Source organism: Eubalaena glacialis, chromosome 17 (genome assembly GCF_028564815.1).
Source record: "Eubalaena glacialis isolate mEubGla1 chromosome 17, mEubGla1.1.hap2.+ XY, whole genome shotgun sequence".
Taxonomy (NCBI): Eukaryota; Metazoa; Chordata; class Mammalia; order Artiodactyla; family Balaenidae; genus Eubalaena; species Eubalaena glacialis.
In genome coordinates, this window is record NC_083732.1 from 553083 (window position 1) to 575209 (window position 22127).

At 46.4% G+C, this 22127-nt stretch overlaps 1 protein-coding gene across 2 annotated transcripts in view; it reads right to left on the reverse strand.

The window, feature by feature from the left end:
* PRKDC (protein kinase, DNA-activated, catalytic subunit) overlaps positions 1-22127 on the reverse strand; it is a 155220-nt gene that overhangs the window by 61554 nt on the left and 71539 nt on the right. For both annotated transcript variants that reach the window (XM_061172006.1, XM_061172005.1), the window contains 12 exons: positions 17464-17649; positions 16970-17074; positions 15999-16166; positions 13142-13269; positions 9790-9997; positions 6828-7006; positions 5418-5586; positions 5176-5241; positions 4060-4132; positions 2938-3086; positions 1284-1418; positions 912-1031 (listed from right to left, as the gene is read on the reverse strand). In XM_061172006.1, coding sequence (XP_061027989.1) covers positions 912-1031; positions 1284-1418; positions 2938-3086; positions 4060-4132; positions 5176-5241; positions 5418-5586; positions 6828-7006; positions 9790-9997; positions 13142-13269; positions 15999-16166; positions 16970-17074; positions 17464-17649 — 1686 coding nt within the window. The remainder of the gene's footprint in view (positions 1-911; positions 1032-1283; positions 1419-2937; positions 3087-4059; positions 4133-5175; positions 5242-5417; positions 5587-6827; positions 7007-9789; positions 9998-13141; positions 13270-15998; positions 16167-16969; positions 17075-17463; positions 17650-22127) is intronic.

Genomic DNA, 22127 nt, shown 5'->3' on the forward strand with positions numbered 1-22127 from the left:
GCCATCAAGTCAGCACCTACAGCAACACCAGCTGGAAATCATGTGTGAACCCCAAGTATTGTGGGCTGAACTGTGAGCCCCAAAAGGATGCTGAGGTCCTCCTAACTCCCCGTACCTGTAAATGTGACCTTATTTAGAAACGGGGTCTTGGAAGATCGTCGAGTTAAAAAGAAAGTCATTAGGGTGGGTCTTAACCCTAAGTAACAGTGTCCTTATTAAAAGGGAAATTTTTACACATGAGACAAGTGTGTACACCGAGAGAGAAGACCATCCACAGGCCAAGAAATGCCCGCGGCCCACAGCAGCTGGGAGAGGCCCAGTCACAGCTTCAGCAGGAACCACCCAGCCGACACCCTGGCCTCGGGCTTCTGGCTCCAGCGCAAACAGGGTCATGGTTTCTGTTGTCTGAGCCCCAGCAGCTAGAAATCAAGTGTGACCCCGAGGAAGGGGCCCTGCTGCAGTCCCAGGCCAGGCCTCTTCTCCGCTCGACGGCCTTGAGGGGCTTGCCGTCTGCTGCCTGGGAGGGCCCTCCTCCCAGCCCCCTTCAGAGGCTCCCTCTGCCTTTGCCCAGCCCCCTCTCCAACGGATAAACACAGCAACGATGTGAGTTACCAGGAATCTTTCCCCACTTTCTTTGCTGCTGTAAGCCAGGAAGGTTGGCAGCCATAAGAAAACTGCCAACACGTATACCTCCTAACACAGGTCACTTCTAACTCTAAAGAAGTTAATTTACGTGTTTTACAAGAAAATGACAGAAGAACGACGCTGCACAAATAACACAAGTTGGCGAGCTGATCCAGAAAATAACGCCATGCTCTGACCCTTTACATCTTTCTTCACCGTGGGTTTTTTTTTTTTAAGTAGATGCATGTAATTGCGAAGAATTTTTAAAGAAATCATAAATTACTTACTTCCTCTGTATTAATAACAAGCTTGGCTAAGAAGAGACGGATATTTAATGATACTGATGGATTTCCTAGTTTGTCGTGAAGAAATTTCATCCATGGAGGAAGACTTCTTGGCACTGAACCCTGAAATAATACACTCAAAATTACTTCAGTAAGGAAGCAGAACAAAACAGCTTCATATTTTGACACTACGAGACAACAAGGACAGGGCAGGAGACGAGTGACAAGACATCGCGTGTGTCTGAGATGGAATCCGGGTTAGTCTTCGATGTGAACTGCTCTCTCTCAGCGTGACAGGGCAAGTGGCGGTGAGCGAGACCGGGAAGGTCAGCGCGCCTGTGAACCCACACCGCAGCCCCGGCTCAGCCCAGGCACCTCTCCTGGCCGAGCGGCCTGCAGCCTCTGCATGTGCCGGACCAGGGCCGCCAGGGGGGCCATGCACTCGTGCCGATTTAGCTCGTCCATCTCCAGCTCCAGCACGTCGCCTGGGACCTCGGGGTCTGAACGTTCCTGGGGAGGGAGAGGCCGGTGAGATGGCGGCCCAGAGCGCGCTGCTCTGAGGAGAGCGCTCGGCATCTCCGGGTCAAATGGCTCACACACAGGGGACCGCACGTCTCCTCGGGAAGTAACCCATCCCCCCGCCCCCAGCCGCACGGCTCTCCTCCAGGGTCGCGCTCAGGTCAGGGTGTCACTGCAGACACCGGCCGCTTCGGACAAAGTTCAGACGTGTGCGTCCCGGCGGGCCCAGACCCTCTACATCTTGAGAGCCACAGCCTGCGTCATTCTTAGTTGCCACTTTATGTAGAAAGTAGAGCTACTGAAGTAGAATTATAGAATAAATTTTTACCTATTTTTCTCAGCACTTTGAAAAACTTTGTAAACTCCTTAATTTGCCCTGAAATTTCAATCAATAGAACAAAACTTTTAAAACATTCTTGATCCTTTTTAAGAAAAAAGAGCAGAAATAATCATTTTATAAGGGTGATGCTGCACTGAGGTTTTACACACATGTATGGTATATTTCACACACACACACAGCTGATCTGGGTGGTTCCTAGCACAGATCGCTTCCAGGAAAGAACAGCTTAAGAAACGCTGAGAGCACAGTTTTGGATACAGGTCAGCCTGGGCTTCTAAGTGCTTGTGGGGAGTGAGCAGAGAGAGGAATAAAGGCGGCCCCAGTGAATCCCGTCCTTATGTCGGCCCTGGTGGCAGCAACTACTCCAGAGCGTCACCTCCCAAGACGGACAGCCCTGGACACGCACTCCTCTCACAACCTCTGTGCCCGTGGTGTTTGGCCCCAGGCGATGGGTAACGTCTACAAACTGGGGCAGAAGAGAGAGGTGGGGTGTCACGGGTTGGTGACAGCAGGCTCACTCGGCACCGAACAGTAACCGACACACAACCAGGGTCACGGGAGACGAGAGAGACAGGCGCTTCCAGCAAGGCCCCCGGAGAGGCGGGAAGGGAGCGCGTGGCCACGGGCGGCCGTACCTGGGCCCACTCAGCACGCGGGCGGCCAGAGCCACCGCCTCGGGCCGCCTGCAGAGCTGGGACGGGGCGGGGAGGGTTCTCTCTGAAAGAACGACCAGCGTGAGGTCAGCCCAAGCTAGAAACGGAGTGCTGTGCCGGGAAAGCGGCTCTGTGAGCTGTGGACAACCCCGTGAGCTGCTGGACCCCAGAAGAGAGACTGAGCTCAACCTCTCAAAGCAGCTGTCAGACCCAGTGCACCCCCTGCCCGTCGCCAGAGCCCGCCCTTCAGGGAGGAGGCTCCGCTCAGGCCGGGGACGCTGACAGCACACACCCCTCCCCGGGGCGGGGGACAACAGTCAGCCAGAGCGGTCAGCTCTCTTGGGAGGGCCTCACGCGGCTCTGACGCAAACACTGACCTGACCGCAGGAGGAGCCCGGCTAACGTGAACCCGCCCTGCGTGCCGGCGGGGTCAGACGCTGCACCCCAGGACGAGAGGCTGGGGCCCCGCCGCCCCGAGGCTCCCTTTCCCTCCCAGACAACAGCATTCGGTAATCACCCGTCTCCAGAAATGGCCGGCGGTGGACTGAGGGTCTTGGGAGCCATACGAGTAGCTCTGAACTCCAGTGCAGAAGTCGAACTGACTCATTTCCTCACTCAGGCTACTGTCTGCCAGATGTGACAAGGAAGACATATAACACGGGCCGCCTGAAGCGAAAAGAGAAGGAACTACATTTACTCAAACTAGGAAGAAATGGGTTTCTCTACGCTCAAGTGATACCCGGATACCTGCACCGAAGGCGTTCATCAAACCTGTGGCTCTCACCCACCACCCGGGTCCACAAAGCAAAGAGGGCCTGGGGGGGACCTCCTCGCACTCTGTCCCCACTGAGCAGTTACTCTTTGTCGCAAACAAAGGCATGAAGTTGAACTAGATCCAATTTTTGGATGTGATGCTAACAGAACTTCTCGCACTGAAAATTCTGATGATGTACACTCTGCCCATACAGCCTAACATAAACGCTGCAAGAGATACTAGTGGAAAATAGCTAATTCAAAGTATTTAAGGAACTCGGAAAACTGGTCCAAATTTTATCCTCAAATCAAGAAGAAAAAAAACAGCTATGAAGATAATTAAGCAAAAAATTGAAACCAGGAGCGTGTGGAGGGAGAGAGGGTTGATTCTAAACAGGGAAGCTAGGAGAACTTCCTTCAGAGGAAGGGGCCATGCTGGCCTCTGGGGCCGAGATTAGTCCGCCTGGGGGAACATCACAGCAAACGCCCTGGGGCGCAGGGAGCAGACAGGGGTATAGCGGGGAGGCGGGAGCCGATGGGAGGTTTGGAGGAGAGGAGTGGCAGGATGGGGCTGTATTGTCACACAGGGTTCTGAAAGTATCTAAATAACACACAAACATAATCCAAAAACAAGCAAATAAATGCAGGCCAATCTTGCTTTTGTTACAAAAGCGTACCACATCTGAGCCCCCTCTGGCCACCTTGAGATGTTTCTGTGCTGTTAAAGTTTAACTAACTGCATTTCTTTCAAAGTACAATTCCATTTGCCGCTTGAAAATAAAAATTTTCAAATTCAGTTCCAACGTTGGGGTATTTAAAGTATTGTCTATTTATATAACAAATACCAACTACTGGAATCTTTCTCATCATTTTGAAAACGTCCTACCTGAGTCCCCATTAGCTGCTTCCCTGGCTTCTCTCCTAATTTCAATGTACCTCTTCTTTTTTTCCATAGGAACCTATTAGGCAAAAACAGACAATTTAAGACTTTTTAGAATCGTGGTCACATATTTTCTATTTTAGTAGCAATCTGGCAAAAATCACAAATATTAACTTTTAAGCAAAAACTTTAACCAAACTTAAACGCACTGAAAACCCCCCACAAAGACAGGCGGGCGCCCTTCAGGAAGCCCCCCCCCCCCCGCCGGGTGCCAGGAGCTGGTGACCCCTCGGGCTCTGGGACCCGCGTGGGCTGCACCCCTCCAGCCACAGGCCTGGGGACCCGTCGTCTGCACTTATGAGCCTCAGCTCCCTGGACTGTAAAGTCACGACAGGTCACAGCGCCTCACGGCCGCGGCGGAGTCCACAAGCAGTGCACAGTAAGTGTCTGAAGGCTTAATGGACGTGTGCGTTTATTATTTCATGTCTTTAGTTCTTTGAACACAGGCCTAGAAAAAACTTCCCAGTCTTGTTCCAAAAGGGCTCAAGGCGGGAAGCAAGCACTGGCCTGAACCTGTGAGCCACCAGGCAGACTACGAGGGGTGGAGGCCAGAACGCCCGCCCGCCCACCCCCCAGCCCCCGCTCGCTCTGCCCAGCCCCCCGCCCGCCGGGCTGCGGAAGGCTGCAGCCCCCCAGCCTCCGCTGAGCTCGGCTCCTTTGCCAGAGCATCTTCCCCCCAAGACGTGTGTTCCCGGCGCCCGTGATGCGCCGAGCCTCCCACCAGGGCCCCCAGGGCCTAACCCTGTATCGGGGTGGATCTCAACTTCACTGACCAGAGGAACTTCAGAAAACAACTTCAGGGATGTGTCCTAAGAGCTCCTTTCAGTGGCACTTTCTCTCCTTCACAAGTTGAGGGAAAACCCGAGTCATGACCACTTTTTTGTAGTTGCTGAGATTGTATCTCGGGTCAAACTGTAAGAAGCTGCCAGTGTTTACAGATCACAGCGGACTTGAGGACTGGGCAGTTAATGTTCAGCGCGATGTGTGTGTTTCTCTATAAACATAAGTGTGCTAAGTGCTAAGTGTTCGTAGCCTGGAAACACCACGAAAAATTTCACTCACCTCCACTTCTATGGGAAACGTGTAGCAGCGCTTCAGGTCTATCAGATTTTCAAAAATGAGCAAGTTCTGTGAATGCAAAGCCCCACGTGAAGCCGCCTGAGCGCCAGGTGGAGGCGCCGGGCGCTGACGCCACCCCAGGGCCCCGCCCTCCGCGTCCGCACGCAGGGCTGGAGGAGCACACCCACCGCGGCCCGGGGGGCGCAGACCCCGGGCAGCCTGGCCGGCAGCCGGGAGGGGCCTACCTTCTCCGGCTTCTCACTGAACAGGAAGCCCTGGTAAAACTTGAGCTCGGTGGAGACACAGCGGATGGCGGCGATGGCGCAGTTGTAGGCGGCACAGTGGTACAGCCGCCTGCGCTCCAGCAGCTGGGCCTCCCCCGCCATGTTCTCCGTGAAGGCGTCGTGGCACAGCCTGCGGGCGGCCGGGCGAGCGTCAGTCCATCCGGCGGGGTGAGCCGGCCCCACGGGCGCCCGCACCCACACCTACCGGGGCTGCAACAAGCCGGGCGGGCGGCGGCCCAGCCTGAGGGGCAGGAAGGGCTCCACCAGGCCGGGCCTGAACCGACCCTGGGGAAGCGGCATGCGGGCACCGCGAGGGCGTGGGGTGGGGGGGGGGAGAGCAGCGGCGGAGGCAGGGGTGGGTGGCTGCCAGCCACACCCAGGAGCGCGGTCTGGCCCTGCCGGCTGCGGCCAGCCACCGTGAGCACGTGAGCACGTGAGCACGGTGCGGTCGGAACACGGCCCCCCCTCATCTACGCTGCTGCCAGCCGCTCCACGGGGCCCAGGAAGCCGGAGCGGTTACCGCCCAGCCCTCGAGGGGAGAAGCCTGCCGGACCCCTGCTACTAGGACGCGGTCCCTCTGAAGGGCTTCAGGCTGGGAAACAAAACAGTCAGGTTCCTGTAACATACGGACGGTCACTCTGGCAGCGGGGCTGAGAGCGGCAGGCCTCGGGGCAGGGAGACTCATCACGCAGGAGGCCCCTGCGGCGCTTCACCAGCAACCCCAGCGCCACACGAGCCACTGGTGCCAGGAGCCCCGCGGACACAAATCCACCAGCTCTGGGGCCGGCAGGGTGTGTGCAGAGGTTGAAGAGATTCAGAAGGAAAAATAACACGACCCCCAAGACGCTCGTGGTGACGACGTCATCCACTGAGGAGGACACGTGAGGAGAGGGTCAGAGGAGCTAAAGGTGAGTCTGCAGAGACCTGGCACATCGGTGTTCAACACTAAGAGGAACCTCACCAGAAGGCCGGCTTCAGAGAAAACGTATCTGACTACTCTGTGCTTTACAAAACGTCTGCTTAGAAGTATTTAACACTCCTTTAATTTCAAATGATAGAAAAAATAAAATACACTAAATCCCTCCTTACTGTAAATCATACCACTAAAAACATATCAAGCTATTGAGAGAGAAAAAATAGTAGGAAAAAAACAGTAAAAGAAAAAGAGCTTTACTCTGTATAGAAGATGTGTATAGGATAAAACGTTACCCAATAACATGCTGAATTAAAGTCCATCTAAGTAGTCTGTACATAGGAAAACTATAAAAATTCAGTGTTTAAACATTTATTCACATTATATACATGCGTAAAGATATATGTATCAAAAATATTAACAAGTTAAATACAATCCGAAATTAAGTAAAACCTTACTTAATAAGGGTCTTTGTAAGTTCATTTCCTTCTGTGACGCACGAGCCGTGGAACGCTTGATTGATTTTAGATCCCTTGGAGTGAACGTCGTCTTTCGGAAGACGAGAGTACATCACATCGAGCATCTTATAGTAGCCCATCTTCTTGGTGATTTGAGTATCAAAGGAAGATTCATTCAGCTAAGAAAAGATAACATGAAAAATATTTTACCGAATAAATCAAATTTAATACTCAACGCCCTTTACATTGAAAGTAATTTTAACAAAGATGTTAAACCACTTCAACAAGAGGTAGCCCAAGAGCTAAAACGTGGATGTAAGTACTGATGTGTTCTATTTAGTGTGGCAGCAAATACTGACTTCACCTCAGTGAAACTCATTTGGGACTTCTGGCCTCCAAGGCTGTGAGAGGATAAACTTTTGTTCTGGGCCACCAAGCTTATGGTAATTTATTACGGCAGGTTAAGGAAACTAAGACACATTTTGGTACCAAAAGTTGGAGCGCTACTGCAACAAATGAAAAAAATACGTTAAGTGGCTTTGGAATTGAACGGGGGGTAGAGGTAGAAAAAATTTTTGCCATGCATGACAGAAAAGGCCTAGCTTGCCCTGTAGAGACCACTGTTAGGAAATAGCGACATTAAAGGCACTGCTGGCGAGGACTCAGAAGGAAGTGAACAGAAAGCCAATGCTGTCTTAGGGAATGCCCATCATCATAAACATATTTTTTTAGAAATACGGACATTAAAGTAGTTGCTGGTGAGGTCTCAAAAGGAAGTAAGTACCAGATTTTTGGAAACTGGAGGGCAGAGGACCCTTGTTAGGCGGCTAACAAGAAGACTCAGCTGCACAGTGCTCCGAAGCTGTGCAGAAAGCAGAGCTTGCAGGCTAGGCGCGTGAATACTGAGCTGAGAGGATTTCCAAGTAAACCTGCTGGAGGTGCTGCCTGGCTGCTGCTCTGCTGCTTACAGCAGAATGCCAGGTGCGAGAAATTAGTTGAGACAAAAACTGTTAAGCAAAAAGAACCAGAACTTGATGATTTGGGAAATTCTCAGCCCATCCAGATTGTAGAAGACACTAACGTCAGGAGACTGGCTGTTAGGAAAGCACGCTTTGGCGAGAAGACTGAGGGTATGGCTGAAGAAACGAAGCCTGTGGCTCACGGCTGCGCTCAACCACCTCACAGAAGCCGCGCACAGGGAAGGGACTCTCCTATCTCACGGAGGGAATCTCCAGGATGAGCATGAGAGAGACAGAAGGTTTCTGAGAATGTTATACCAGCTGAACTGAAAGGGACAGAGACAAAATGAAATGGAAAAAAGGATGCTGTACTCCCAAAATTCTACAGGCAAGAAACAGACAAAACTACTCAGCTGCAAACAAATGCTAACCTTCAAGAACAAAGCAGAATGACTCCAAGGATGGAGTCTTTGGCCCAGAAGGCAGAACGCCAGGCCACAGAGCATTACTCCCGGGTCTTGAAACCTAATGGACTTGCCCAGCCAGGTTTTAAAACTGCTTTGAAAAACAAGACTCCTTCCTTCCATTTTCTCCTGTTTGGAACAGGAATGTCTGTGATTATCATCCTATGCCTGTCCCACCACTGTGTTCTGGAAGCAAATAATCTGTTTTCTAGTTTCACAGGTCCACAAATGGAGAGGGTTTGGTCCCAAGATGGATCATACCCAAAACCCACCCATATGTGGTTTATATGATTTAGATGATGAGATTTGGGACTTTGTGCTAATAATATTTAGATGAGCTTTTGGACTTAAAAGTCGATGTTGTAATGGGTTTAGACTGTGTCAGGCTGAATAATAGCCCCAAAAAGATACCCACATTCCAATGCCTCAGACCTGTGACTGTTACCTTGTATAACAGAAGGGATAAGACAGATGAAATGAAGCGAAGGGTCCTGAGAAGATTATCCAGGTGGGCCCAAAATGCAATCATATTTACAGGCAGGAGGCAGAGAGAGATTAGACAGAACTGAGGAAGCTGGAAGCACCTAAATGTCCGTCGACAGAGGAGTGGATAAAGAAGCTGAAGCTGTGGTGCACAGATACGATGGAATACTACTCAGCCATGAAAAGAATGAAATAATGCCATTTGCAGCAACATGGATGGACCTAGACATAATCATACTAAGTGAAGTCAGACAGAGAAAGACAAACACCATATGTATCACTTATATGTGGAATCTGAAATATGACACAAATGAACTTATCTACTAAACAGAAACAGACTCACAGACATAGAGAACAGACTTGTGGTTACCAAGGGGGAGGGGAGGCAGAGCAGATAAATTAGGAGTTTGGGATTAGCAGATACAAACCACTATACATAAAACAGATAAACAACAAGGACCTACTGTATAGCACAGGAAACATTCAGTACCTTGTAATAAACCATAATGGAAAAGAATTTGAAAAAGAACAGACACATGTACGTGTATAACTGAATCACTTTGGTGTACACCTGAAACTAACACAACATTGTAAGTCAACTACACTTCAATAAAAGAAGAAAAACAGCGGATTTTTTAAAAAAGAAGAGGAGGAGGAGGAGGACGAAGCCAAGCGAGCAGAGAAGCACCGGGAGGAGCCATGTGGCCACAAGCCGAGGGATGCTGGTGCCTCTAGAGGCTGGCAGAGTGAGGGCCGTCCTCTCCCCAGAACCTCCGGAGCAAGTGCAGCCCCAGGAAGCAGTTTCTGATCTCTGGTCTCCAGAGCTATGAGAAAATAAAGGCCTGTGGTTCTCAGCCACATCTGTGGTCCTTTGTGACAGCAGCCTGAGGAAACTAATGCAGACACCACATGCCTGCAGGCTGAGATCAGGACATGGCGGGGACGCTCCTTGAGCTACAGACGCCCCTGACTGAACACGTGGCAGTTTCTAACGACACTGACCACGGAGATCTGTCAACTCTTATTAACGTTCAATTTAATCACAGACCATGATACCTTTATAAATCTGGACTTCAACACATCAATGGCGTCCACCACAACTTTGCTGAAGAAGTCCCTCAAAGCATTCAGGTCACAGTGCCACAGCAGAGTGAGGAGGACTCGGTCCACAGCCGCTTGGCGGGTGACGCTGGGAAGCAGGTCATCCCTCCTGAACATCCCGTGCACACTATCCAGAAGGCCTAACTGTGCTGCACATGGACTCCTAAGAAAAAAAGAAAACGACATGCACATTCAGGCTTGCAACAAATATTTCATGACGGCCTACTACATTACAAGCAAAGTAAATGCCAATGACTATGAATTAGAAAAATACCTTTAAAGATTGTATGTATAAAAACCAGGAAATACAAGAAGCATTTGTACGTAAGTCATGTTATTTTACTCATCCCCAGAAATCCTCATGCCTATTTAGGCATTAGGAAAAAACTTTTTTCATTTACTTTCAATATGGTCTTTCTGGAAGGCTCTGGAAGAGACTCAGCCTCGACACCATCATGTATCCCAGAGCCTGAGACTCATGAATCCTCATCAGACAATTCCAGCCTCTTCCTCAGTAACGAACCACCACTCCTACTTCCCAGGCACAGGTGATTCAGCTGGCCTTTTGTTTTCTCATCTGGGTAATACGGTATATGAATGATCACCTATACGATTCCGTCTACAAATCTATTAATTAAGAATAGCGTTAGCTTCCCCGCCTATAAAAATAAGAGGTTAGGATTGAATGATCATTAAAATCCTTTCCAGTTCTAAAATCTCAATGCTCAGAAGTTAGCTATGACCCAGAGCAAAAATACTGGATTTGAAGGTAATTCAGTCACAAAAATTTGAGGTTGCAGGACACCACTAGATCTACATGGGCTCTGCAATATTCATCTGGACACTGTCCTAGATTTCAGTTCTCTCAAGGAGCATCCTGCTTTGAGCACAGTGGAGATGCACAGCCCTTACACAGAAAGCTAAAGGAAAGAGGAGGCAAAGGAAAAGAGCATAAATGGGCCAACAGATGGTTTACTGAAAAATAAATGCAAATGAGCATTAAATATATGAATATATGTTCCATTTTACTCATAATAAAAGAAATACAAATTAGAGCAACACTGAGAAATCCTTTCTCACCTATTAACGCTGGAAAAAATCCAAATGTTTGACAATATAGTCTATTGGCAAGACTGTGATGAAACACACTTTCATCCACTGCTGGAAGGAATGCAAATAATACAGCCCCCAAAAGGGGATGTGGTGATATCTAGCAAAGTCACAAATGCATTTACCTTTTCACTCACATTTACAAATCCACTCCAAAGCTACACTGGCAAAATACAACATGACATGTGCACAGGGCTATTCACTATGCCGTTATTCTTATCAGCAAAAGACTGACCAAAAGCCCACCAGTAGGGGCTGCTTCAAAATACTTGGCACTTCCACACAGTGAATAATTACACAGTTGTTTAAAAAAAAAAAAAGGAAAGCAGAAGATCTCTACGTGCTGATTTAGTGTGATCTGTAGAAAACATGAAGTAGAAAAAAAGGTGAGAGGGCAGAAGACAATAGGACAGGGAAGAGACAGAAGCAAGGCTCCTGAATGTAGCGCATTACGTACTTCTAACGTTCAAATCACGTATGTATTTTACATATTCAATAAGAAAATTAAGTCAAAAAAAAAAAAAAAACTTCTAAGATCTGCAAATGAATTAAAGCATACCTAATGAATTGGTATAATAACTGCACATTGAAAACCACTCTCAAGTGATTCTGGAACACAAAATTTGACTGTATATCCTCAGAGAATATATTCTAAGTAAATTATAAATAAAATTAAAAATTTTAACTTCATCCAGCTATGATTATTCTTAGTAGTAATACTGGTAGTGTTAGTTTTGAAAATATTTTATGTGTATTATAGGATAAAGCAATTAAATACTGGTGAAATGTTATTAAAAACAACACTGAACAGAAAAAAATTAAAATCTACAATGTAAGGGAAAAATAATAAAAGTAATAAAAAACGCATAATGTTAAGATTGAAAGGAAAGTATCAGGATATTTTTCTTTTCCTTAAAACAAACAAAACTATTCCTCAGTACAGCACTAACCAGTAGTAGTGCTATAACCCAGTAGCACTAAGTTCACTGAGGACCCAGCCTGTGGTCTCTAAGTGCCGTTTCACAGGGCTCTCTAGAGAAACGGCTTGACTCTGGGTCAAGGTGAGCCTGAGGTGATCTGCTGAGCCAGAAGACACGTAAAAGACATCAGAGACTAAGGAAGGCTGCCCAAGAACCTAGGAGCCGGCCGCCATGGACTCCCACTGCCACAGATGGGACAGTTTGAACATAAAAAAGAATAACAACTGCCACTGATTGAAATTTACTTCTGTTTTGTTTTTAAAAGTTCTAAAAATGAAAAATATTAACTAATTTTCACAGAGACAACTGTAGCATTGGAGTAAGTTTTAGAACTGGGATGTGAAAAATACTCCAATTTTGTCTCTCTTTTTCAAAATTGTTTTGGCTGTTAAGGGGTACTTTGCATTTCCCTATAAATATTAGGAACTGCTAGTCAATTCCTGTACCCAAAAAATGAGGCTTGCTGGAATCTGGATATGGAGTGCATTAAATCTAGCAATTTGAATAGAACTGCCACGTTAACAATATTGAATCTTCCAACTCACGAGCATGGACTATCTCTCCATCTATTTAGATCTTTAATTTTTTAATTTCCTTCAGCAACAGGTTGTAATTTTTGGTGTACAAGTCTTGTGCTTCTTGTGTTAAATTTATTCCCAAGTGTTTTATTCTTTTTGGTGCTATCATGAATGGTATTACATTTGTAATTATAGTGTCAAATGTTCTCTGTTCATAAACAGAACCACCAATGACATTAGAATACGTATCCTGAATCCGACAAATTTTCTGTAATTGTTTACTGGTTCGCATAGTCTCTTGTAGATCTTTAGGATTCTCTACCTTGTGCCATCTGTGAGTAAAAACAGTTTTACTTCTGTCTTTCCAAGTTGACTGCCTTTTATTTCTTTTGCTTGCCTGACTGCAATGGCTAGGACCTCCAGGACTATGTTGTATAGAAAAGAACAGACGTCCTCGCCTTGTTCCCAACTTTGGAGGAAAATTCAGCCTTTCACTATTAAGTATTTTGTTGGCTATTGGTTTTTCATAGATGACCTTTTGCAAGTTTTATCAATGAATAAATGAGCGCTGGATTCTGTCAAAAATTTATCTGCATCTACTGAAATAATGCACTCATCGTTTGCAAGAACAGAGATGATAATCTCCCACAGAAATGAACACACATGGTTCCTGGAATCCCAGACTCGGAAATGACTTACTTTCCGGCTACCTTCCTGAAAGTGGATTGAAATAATTCTTCCAAAACATGCTGCTGTTCCCGACAAAGCATTTCTGTCATCAACTCCAACAACACGGGACTCTGAGATAACTCCAACGCATCCAGAAGCTAGAGAAGAAACACACACCAATAATAATGATGATAATAATAATAATTGCGTTGGATTTTTTTTTTTGACAGTTCAAATAAACAGGGAAAGCAAATTATAACAATTTCACAAGGATTAACAAATGCTAATATATGTCATTTTTGCAGCTATGGAATGCCTGGCATATAACAATGTTCTTTAAATATTTGAGTTTTGATTCTCTCAAAGTCTTGCAGATATTCTTCCTCTAACCGTGTTTGGGGTCCTCTCTTCACCTCCACGAGGCCTCTCCCCGGCTCCGGGCCCTCTGGGGGCAGCAGCATGCGCCCTTCACACCAGCCTCACTGCACAGCACACACACTCCAGGCTGTGGGTCCAGTGTTCTCATCTCACCTCCCATCTTCCATCTCCCTGCCCCTTTGCTCTGCTCTCTAGGAGACAGCTGCAAGCTTACCTTCCATTTGGTGAAGGTTTTTAGTTTTGCTTGTATGTATTTAATTTCCAAGAGCGCCTTCTTGTCCTAGCTCACGCACCTGATACACTGTCTCTCCTCTCTGCAGCTACTCTGAACAGTCTCTTCGACCTTCTTATCTCACCTTGTCTCTGTTCCCTCTGAGTTCCTTTCTCCTGTTGGTTTACATCTTTCTTAGACTGGAAGCTTTCTTCAAAGGTGCCGCGACTGTCCGCACTTGCATTTACGTTAAGGGAAAGTACTAAAGATCTACTCAGAACCTTTGTGGACGTGACAACCATCTGCTGGCAGACCGCGGGGGAGCAGGAAACTCAGATGGCACTGGCATGACGGTGCAGAAAGAACACACCATCCGACAGAGAAATGAGGAGGTTACCACGTCACCCAGGCCACCAGATGCGAGGTCGCTCACAAGGGGACGTGCACGACACCTGCCTCCAGGTGTGGGGCTGTTGCCAGAAAGGTTAGCATGAATCTCACAGCCAAGCTTGAAGCCTAACTTCCAGTTTAGAGGAAACACAGAGGGTGAGGAAAGCCAAAACGCACCTCAAGGAAGCAATCAGACAAATGGGACAGCATCCAAGAGACGTGCTAGGGTTACTTCCAAAACCCAATGTCGCAGAGAAATAAAAGGGATGGGGGTGAAGTAGTCCTAGATTTAAAGACACCAGAGACATGACATTCGAGCCAATCGTTAATTAGATCCTGGTTTGAAAAATCCAGCCAAACACAGGGACATCTGGAGAAACGTGACCGTGGACGAAACAGCACAGGGTCTGAGAGCAGCGAGAATTTTCTTGGGCCTGGTATCAGCGTGGTGCCTGCCTCTCAGGAACTGCTGCTGAAACATTCAGGAGTGAAGCACCAGGATGTCTGCAGCTAACTCGCAAGTGTTTCAGCCAAAACACACACACACACACACACACACACACACAAAGCAAATATAACAAAAAGTTAACTGCTGAATACAAGAGATGGTTATATGGATGCTTGTTTACTATTCTTCCAACTTCTCTGTATGTTTGAAAGAAAAAAATCATACCAGGATGGGGAGGAGAGAATCCATGTGGATGGGTGGTTTGTAAATGGCCTTTCCGTGTGGCTGCTTGGCTTCTGTACAGGATGGTGACTGGGTCCCACAGACCAGAGACCCAGGAATGAGCTGGAAACCTTTTAAGGCTAGACTTAGAATCACAAGCATCACTTCCACTGTATTATTTTCTTGTTACTAGTGGATCTTTAAGGACAACCCATACGCAACAGGAGAAAAATCAGACTACATTGCTCAAAACGTATGACGTCTCTTTTTTCCCCATGTGACGGGAAGTCACACCATAAGAACATGTGGGATGGGATACACTGGTGCAGCCATCCTTGGAGAGTATGTGTATCTCTACCCTGGCACTTATACAGTGTGTTTTAATCATCGTTTCTTCCTTGCTTTACTATAAGCTCCTTGAAAACAAAGACACTGTCTTCATTATTCCTGAGCCCAGGGCTCAGTCCATCACGAGTATGGGCGACCACCACCCACCCTCCCTCCAATGGCGACTCTCTCGTTTTTCCTACTGGCTGGCCCCTGAGTTTTAGCCGAGTACACTGCGGCCCAAAATAAGAACATTCACAGTCTCGCTCGCTTGTATGTGGCGAGTCGGGTATCAGCAGAATACATACGTGCAAGGTCTGGATTAAGCCCTTAAAGGAAAGGGATGCTCTCTCCTGCCCTCTCCTCCCTCCTGTTGGCTAGAAGGGACAAGACAGGAGCTGGATCAGCCAACCTGGACAAGGCAGATGCTACGTGCGGGGGACGACAGAGAAGAAGGTAAAGGAGACGGGGTCCCTGTAGAGGATCTAGAACTGTACAGGAGGGAGAGAACCTAGCTCCTTGGCTAAGCCCCCCGTGTTTCGGGAACTTACGCTGTATATTAACTAAGTGATAACCACTAGATATTTCTCAAATGACCACTAGTCAACTAAACTTCAGAAACTGCACCATATAGGTGATATTGTATTTCTTAGTTCTCTTCGGTATTATTCTTCAAAGCTTATACATTACACATAAAATATTTCACAATTTTTAAATGGGGGAAAAATTAGCCCCAAAGGATTCAGATACGCATCAGCCTCCACAGACAACAAGCTTTCAAAATGAGTTAAAATGAATCCTTAAAGTGAGAACACTCTCTGACTCTGAATATTTCACTTACTTCTTTTCACCAAGAAACGTAACAGGGAACACGCAGTGCTTAATTTCAGTTGCTACTGCTAAACACTAACCTTCCTCACACAGTCCGCGTAGTTGCTGTACCGCAGAGTCCCCGGGGGAAACTCTTCAGACTTCATAGGGAAGTTAGAAACAATGAGCTTCCCGAGAATGTGCTTCAGCTCCTGCAGGTGGCCTCCAGTGAGATTGGCGAAGAAAGGGAGCAGAGTCACAGCCTGGCCCTGCAGAGCAAGTGCAACGTGAGACTGGCTTCGGGATCCGCACCGCGAGCGCAACGGCTGCTTTCTGAAGACTGAGCCGAGAAAGCACCACACGTGTGGACTCCGTGCCCACTTCAGGACACCTCCTCGGCAGCATCAAACCCACCAGCAGGACGCGTCCCGGCCCTCGGCTTCCACTCTCGGGCTCGCGGGCTGAGCCAGGGCTGTCCCGTGTGAGCACAGGACAGGGCAGCCCGACTCTGCGTGTGGATCTCCTCTGCAAACGCAGCCTCTACTACAAGTGCGCTGCCTGAGTTCTGTGAGGGAAGACTATCGTGAATACCCTACGGGGCCACTGCGGAACTCGGGGCTTCAGGGCACTCGGTGTGCTTCCTTCCTCCCTTGGGTAGCAGGTCGGTTCCCAGACCTCCTCGTTCTGAGAAATGTGAAACCTGATTAATCACACAGAGCAGAAAATTCCAAAGGAATACCCTCATGTTCCACTACAAAGATGGCTTTCATGAAGGCCAGACTTTACTGGAGTGTAAAATCTAATTATTACAGGACTTTAAAATTACAAAATCTGTTAAGTTCTTGACCCTAAAAGTAAGCGAGATATTTTGTTATTAATTAACAGAAAGATGGCTAAGGGCCACAGAAGCCAGTGATGGGTACCCGGGGGTCACTGTGCTGGTCCCTCTGCTTCTGAGTATGTCTGAAATTTCCCATAATAAGAAAACAGAAAATATCACAAATACACAAAAATACAGAACAGGAAAAAAAATGGAGAACATAATCTGAAAAAAATCTTTTTAACCACTTACCTTTAAATGTAAACCCAAATTCGGATCAGCAAGTAGACTAACATATGTTGTAAAAACTTCTGGGAATGCACTGTGATTTGTATTAAAAGATACAGATGAATCAATCTAAAGGAGGGAAAACGAAAACACATTTCTACATTATGCCTCTAGTTTCCTTTAATACATTTTTTCAGTTTTTTAAATTTCAGAAATGACCTATACATTTGTTCTTGGGCGCCAACAGCATTTCAACAATTCCTGTTCTGAAATATTTTAAAACTATCCGCTAAGACAATGCACGTAAAGCTACACTGAGAAGATAAAGAATAAGAAATGAAAATGAGAATAAAAGATAATCATGTAAGATAATGGAAAAGTATAAAATATAAGGTAATCAGCAATTGTCCAAGTTATTTTTTATTTGTCAAACCAATGAGCTTTTCAAGAAACCTCCATCAAATTTTTAAAGACGCAAGCAACAGACACAACTACATTTTCAAGGTCTCTCAAAATACCTGCAGAATTTTTGCCAGTAAGGTCAGCATGGCCATTTTACTGTCCGGGGCAGCGTCCCTGGCCCACCACGGGCCGAAGCTCCTCCAGCTCTGCAGGATGGTACCCACCAGTTTCAGGCCTTGGTGCTTCTGACTGGCTCGGTCCCGGAAGCTCTGATCCAACAGACCATTCAGAACGGCACTCACCTGAGACAGCACGGGGTGAAGCAAGAAAAACTCTTACCATCAAGGCTGACAGACACGCAACAGGATTCACTGTCATTTTTCAAAGCTATTCTTGGAAAATGAAGATGCTATTCCTAGAATAGCTGTTTACTTCACAACTCCTCATACCTGAAAACAGCACTTTAACATGTAAATTTTCCCACAAAGGCATACAGTGGTCCCCTTTATGAAATAATGCTTAAACTGCTATCTACTGTTTCCTTGGTCGGGGCCATTCTCCATGGCAGGGGAAATCAGCTCTCTCTGGTCACCATCACCACCAGATGCACTCATACATGGACACACACACAGGCACGCACACAGGCACACGTACAGAGGGACACAGGGACACACACACACGCTTAGAAACAGCACACACACACATGCACACAGAGGGAAACACACACATGCACACGCACGCAGGGACACACGGACACGGGCACGCAAGGGCACAGGGAGGTACATGCACATCTCCTGTCCTACTGCCTTCCCAATAGTGATCTCCTAAACTCGGTTAGATTAATTCAATATTCCTGCTGTGGTGACAGGTAGCTCCGCTCACAGATGATCCGAGCTGAGTACTAGCACACATTTCCTTCCTCACATAACATTTTGATCTCCCTGAAGTAAGTACTTGACGCTTGCACAACTCGGGTTTGAACTGTGTGGGTGCACTTAACGTGGCAACGCGCAGTACAGCGCCACGCGGTCTGCAGGAGGGGGATCCGTGGACACGAGGGCCGACTGTACAGACAGTTGTACGTGGACGTTCGCCTGGCAGAGGGACAGCGCCCCAGTGGCCCCCTTAGCTGCTCTCAATGTATGACTGTCACTGTTGTCATCAAACTCTCCCAAATTCACTACGTCTCCTCTAGACGTGCAAACGCATCAGGGAGGCTGCGAGCCATCTCTGGGGCGCCATCTCGGGAGGGTCAGGGACACCGGTCCGGGTCTTGAGTGGAGGTCACCCCCCCCCGCCCCCGGGAGACTCGTCGGCAAACTTTCTGGACCCCACGCCCTCCTTTTTCCTGGCTTCTGCCCCATCTCGGTGGAGAACTTCCCCTGGCAGCTTCCCAGAAAGAGGAGCACAGGACACAGACCCCATGGGGACCTGGCACCCCTGAAACACCTGCACTCAGCTCTCACTCATAATCGATAATCCCTCCCACTCAGGTGGGAAGTATTCTTTCCGAAACTGTGCAAGAAATCTGGCCGTCTCCCAGGCTGCACTCTGCTGTTGCAAAGACAACCGTCATCCAGGTTCCTGATCCTTTTGAAAGACCTTTGGGTTTCTTCTCTTATAGAAACTTTTCAGGATCTTCTCTCCTGGGGAACCCCCAAGGTTTCAAATTTTCAAGAAGTCTGCTCCGTGTCGGGCTGTTTCCATACAATGCACTGGACATTCGACAGCCTTTTCCATTTGGAACTCAGAACGGTCATTCCTGAAATGTTATCCATGAAGCCTCTACTTGGCTCGTCCTCTGTCAGGGGCGGAGGCCATGGAGCTGGACCTTGTAGATAGATTCCAAGTTTCCTCATCGTTTCTCCATTTTCTGATTTGTAACCTTACTCTACTCTCCATGAGAGTTCCTGAATTTTATCTTCCAAATCCACTTCATTCTTAATTTGTGATGCCTATGTTTAATTCACAAATTTTCTTTCTTGTTCTCTGATGTTCTTTCTCAATAGCGATTCTTGTTTCATGGACACAGTATCTTCTCTCACCTCTCTGAAGTTTCTTTTTACATCCCCATCTCCCTGAATAATCTCTGTTTCAAGTGCTTTTTCCCTGCCTGTCCTTTCAGAAGCCCTTTCCTCGAGCGCCTGGTGCTTCACGGTGGTCGGGACCCACTGAGGAACTGACGGATGCGTGCGTGAGCAGCGGGCGGGGCTCACCAGCAGTGAGGACCACTGGAAGCCGATCTGGCTGGGCTGGGATAACGGTATCTTGAATTTCTCTCAGGCTTTTCAGAACAGTCTGAAATCCTGCCTGAGGGTATATCTAGCTGACTGTGTTCTGAGAGCCAAACTGAAGAAAATGGCCTAAAGCCTCAAGGTTCAGAACTTGGACAGGCTTTCATTTAATTCCCCAGGAGGTATCCTTACATCACAAAGGACCATAAAAAAGACCACTAGGAACAATTATACACCAACAAACTGGACAACCTGGAAGAAACAAATAAATTCCTAGAAACATACAACCTACCAAGACTGAATCATTGAGAAATAATCTGAACTAGTAAGGAGATTGAATCAGTAATCAAAACATCCCAACAAACAAAAGTCCAGAATCAGATAGCTTCAATAGTGAATTCTACCAAACAATCAAAGAAGAACTAACACCTTCTCAAATTCTGCCAAAGAAGTTGGGGGCGGGGGGAGGGGGGGGGCATGGAGGAAGCACTTTCAAACTCATTTTACATGGCCAGCGTCACCCTGATACCAAAACCAGACAAGGACACCTCAAGAAAAGAAAATTACAGGGAAATATCCCTGAGGAACACAGATGCAAATATCTTCAACAAAATATTAGCAAACCAAATTCAGTAATACATTAAAAGGATCACACACCATGATCAAGTGGGATTTATTCCAGGTATGCAAGGATGGTTCAGTATCTGCAAATCAATCAAGGTGATACATCGCATTAACAAAATAAAGGATAAAAATCATCTGATCATCTCAACAGATGCAGAAAAAGCATATGCCGAAACTCAACATCCATTCATGATAAAAACTCTCAACACATGGGTACAGAGGGAACGTACCTCAGCATAATAAAGGTCATATATGACAAGTCCACAGCTAACATCATACTCAGCAGTGGACAGCTGTGAGCATTTCCTCTAAGGTCAGGAACAAGACTAGGATGCCCACTCTCGCCACTTGCATTCAACGTAATATTGGAAGTTCCAGTCACAGCAGTCAGACAAGAAAACGAAATAAAAGGTATCCTTTCACTCAGAAAAAGCAGAACAGTCTCTATCTGGAGATGATACAATATATAGAAAACCCTCAAGGCTCTACCAAAAAACTGTTAAAACTAATCTAAAAATTTAGTGAAGATACAGCATATAGTATCAATATACAATTGTAACATTCTACATAATAGTATGAATACACAATAGTTCTCAAAAAGATTTGAGAACATGAATAAATGTTGGAATAAATTGAGAGACATACTATAGAAAACGTGGCTTAATTTTTTTAAAGAGGTCAACTTGGTTTAAATATGCTCTATACACATTGTATCACCACTCAAAATCCCTGTATGTTGTGGAGAGGGCTGTAGGAAACTTGGCAAAATGATGCTAAATTTCACTTTAAAGAAAATGTGCAAGTATAGCTTGAAGAATTCTAAAAAACAAAAATACTACGAAGGAACACTGCCTTACCAGATATTAAAGTGTATCTTACAATTGCTGAAATTAAAAGTGTGGTACTGGCTGAAAAATAGATAGGTAAGTAACAAATTAAACAACCTCCGACCTAAATTTGTATAGAGATTCGGATCTGAAAAAGTTAGAAACTTGAATTAATGAGGAAAATATGCATTTGTGAATGAATGTTTGTCCAGTATATATCTATTTAGGAAAAAATATCATTTCTACAGTGCTGTTTGCATTACTTACATTTGTTTAAAAAAGAAACTATAAAAGTAACAGAAAAAAACATGGGCAGATAGATTTTAAAGATAATATTGGGATGGAGAAAGCCTTTCTAAGTATGACATGAAAAACAGAGCAACTGAAAAGAAGACTGGTATCTTCTTTAACTATAAAAAATCAAATACTTCCGTATGGAATAAACACTCCAACTGAGAAAGACAAATGGTCAGTAGGAAAAAGGACTTTCTGCATACATGACAGACAGAGGTCTGCTACACTTAGTATACAAAAATTTTACAAATTAATAAGAAAATACATCCCAAGAGAAAAATGGGCAAAACACAAAAATACAGCATACACCAGAAAGACGTTGGCTGTTCAAAAAAAAATCGGTGGGAAACCAAGATCAGAAGAATTGAGGAACTAACGTTAAACTTGGGGATAAAAGTACAAAGTGGAATTCTCACCAGTGGAGTAGTACAGTGCTTTTGCTATGGTTCAAAGCATTTCAAACTTCACTATGTTGCTTAAAGAAATACTTGGGCTATATACTGTGATTCTAATCTTCACTAAAGGTGTTTCTTTAGAAAAAAGGTATCTTTACCCTTAACTACGCCCAGGGTCCCCCGGCCAAGAGGGTCTGCGCCTCCAGCCTCCTGCGCCCCCCAAGGACAGCGCGAGCCCGCGGGAGCTGGCTAACAGTCACCCAATCCCGCCGCCTGCACACCAAGGCCCCACTGCAGCTTTCTCAGACTCTGAAGTCTGTCATTGCTTGTCCTTTTGCTTTCTAGCTTCCAAAATGTTGTCACTCTTGTCTTTTCTCCTTTTCTGTATCCTTTAAGACTGTGCTTT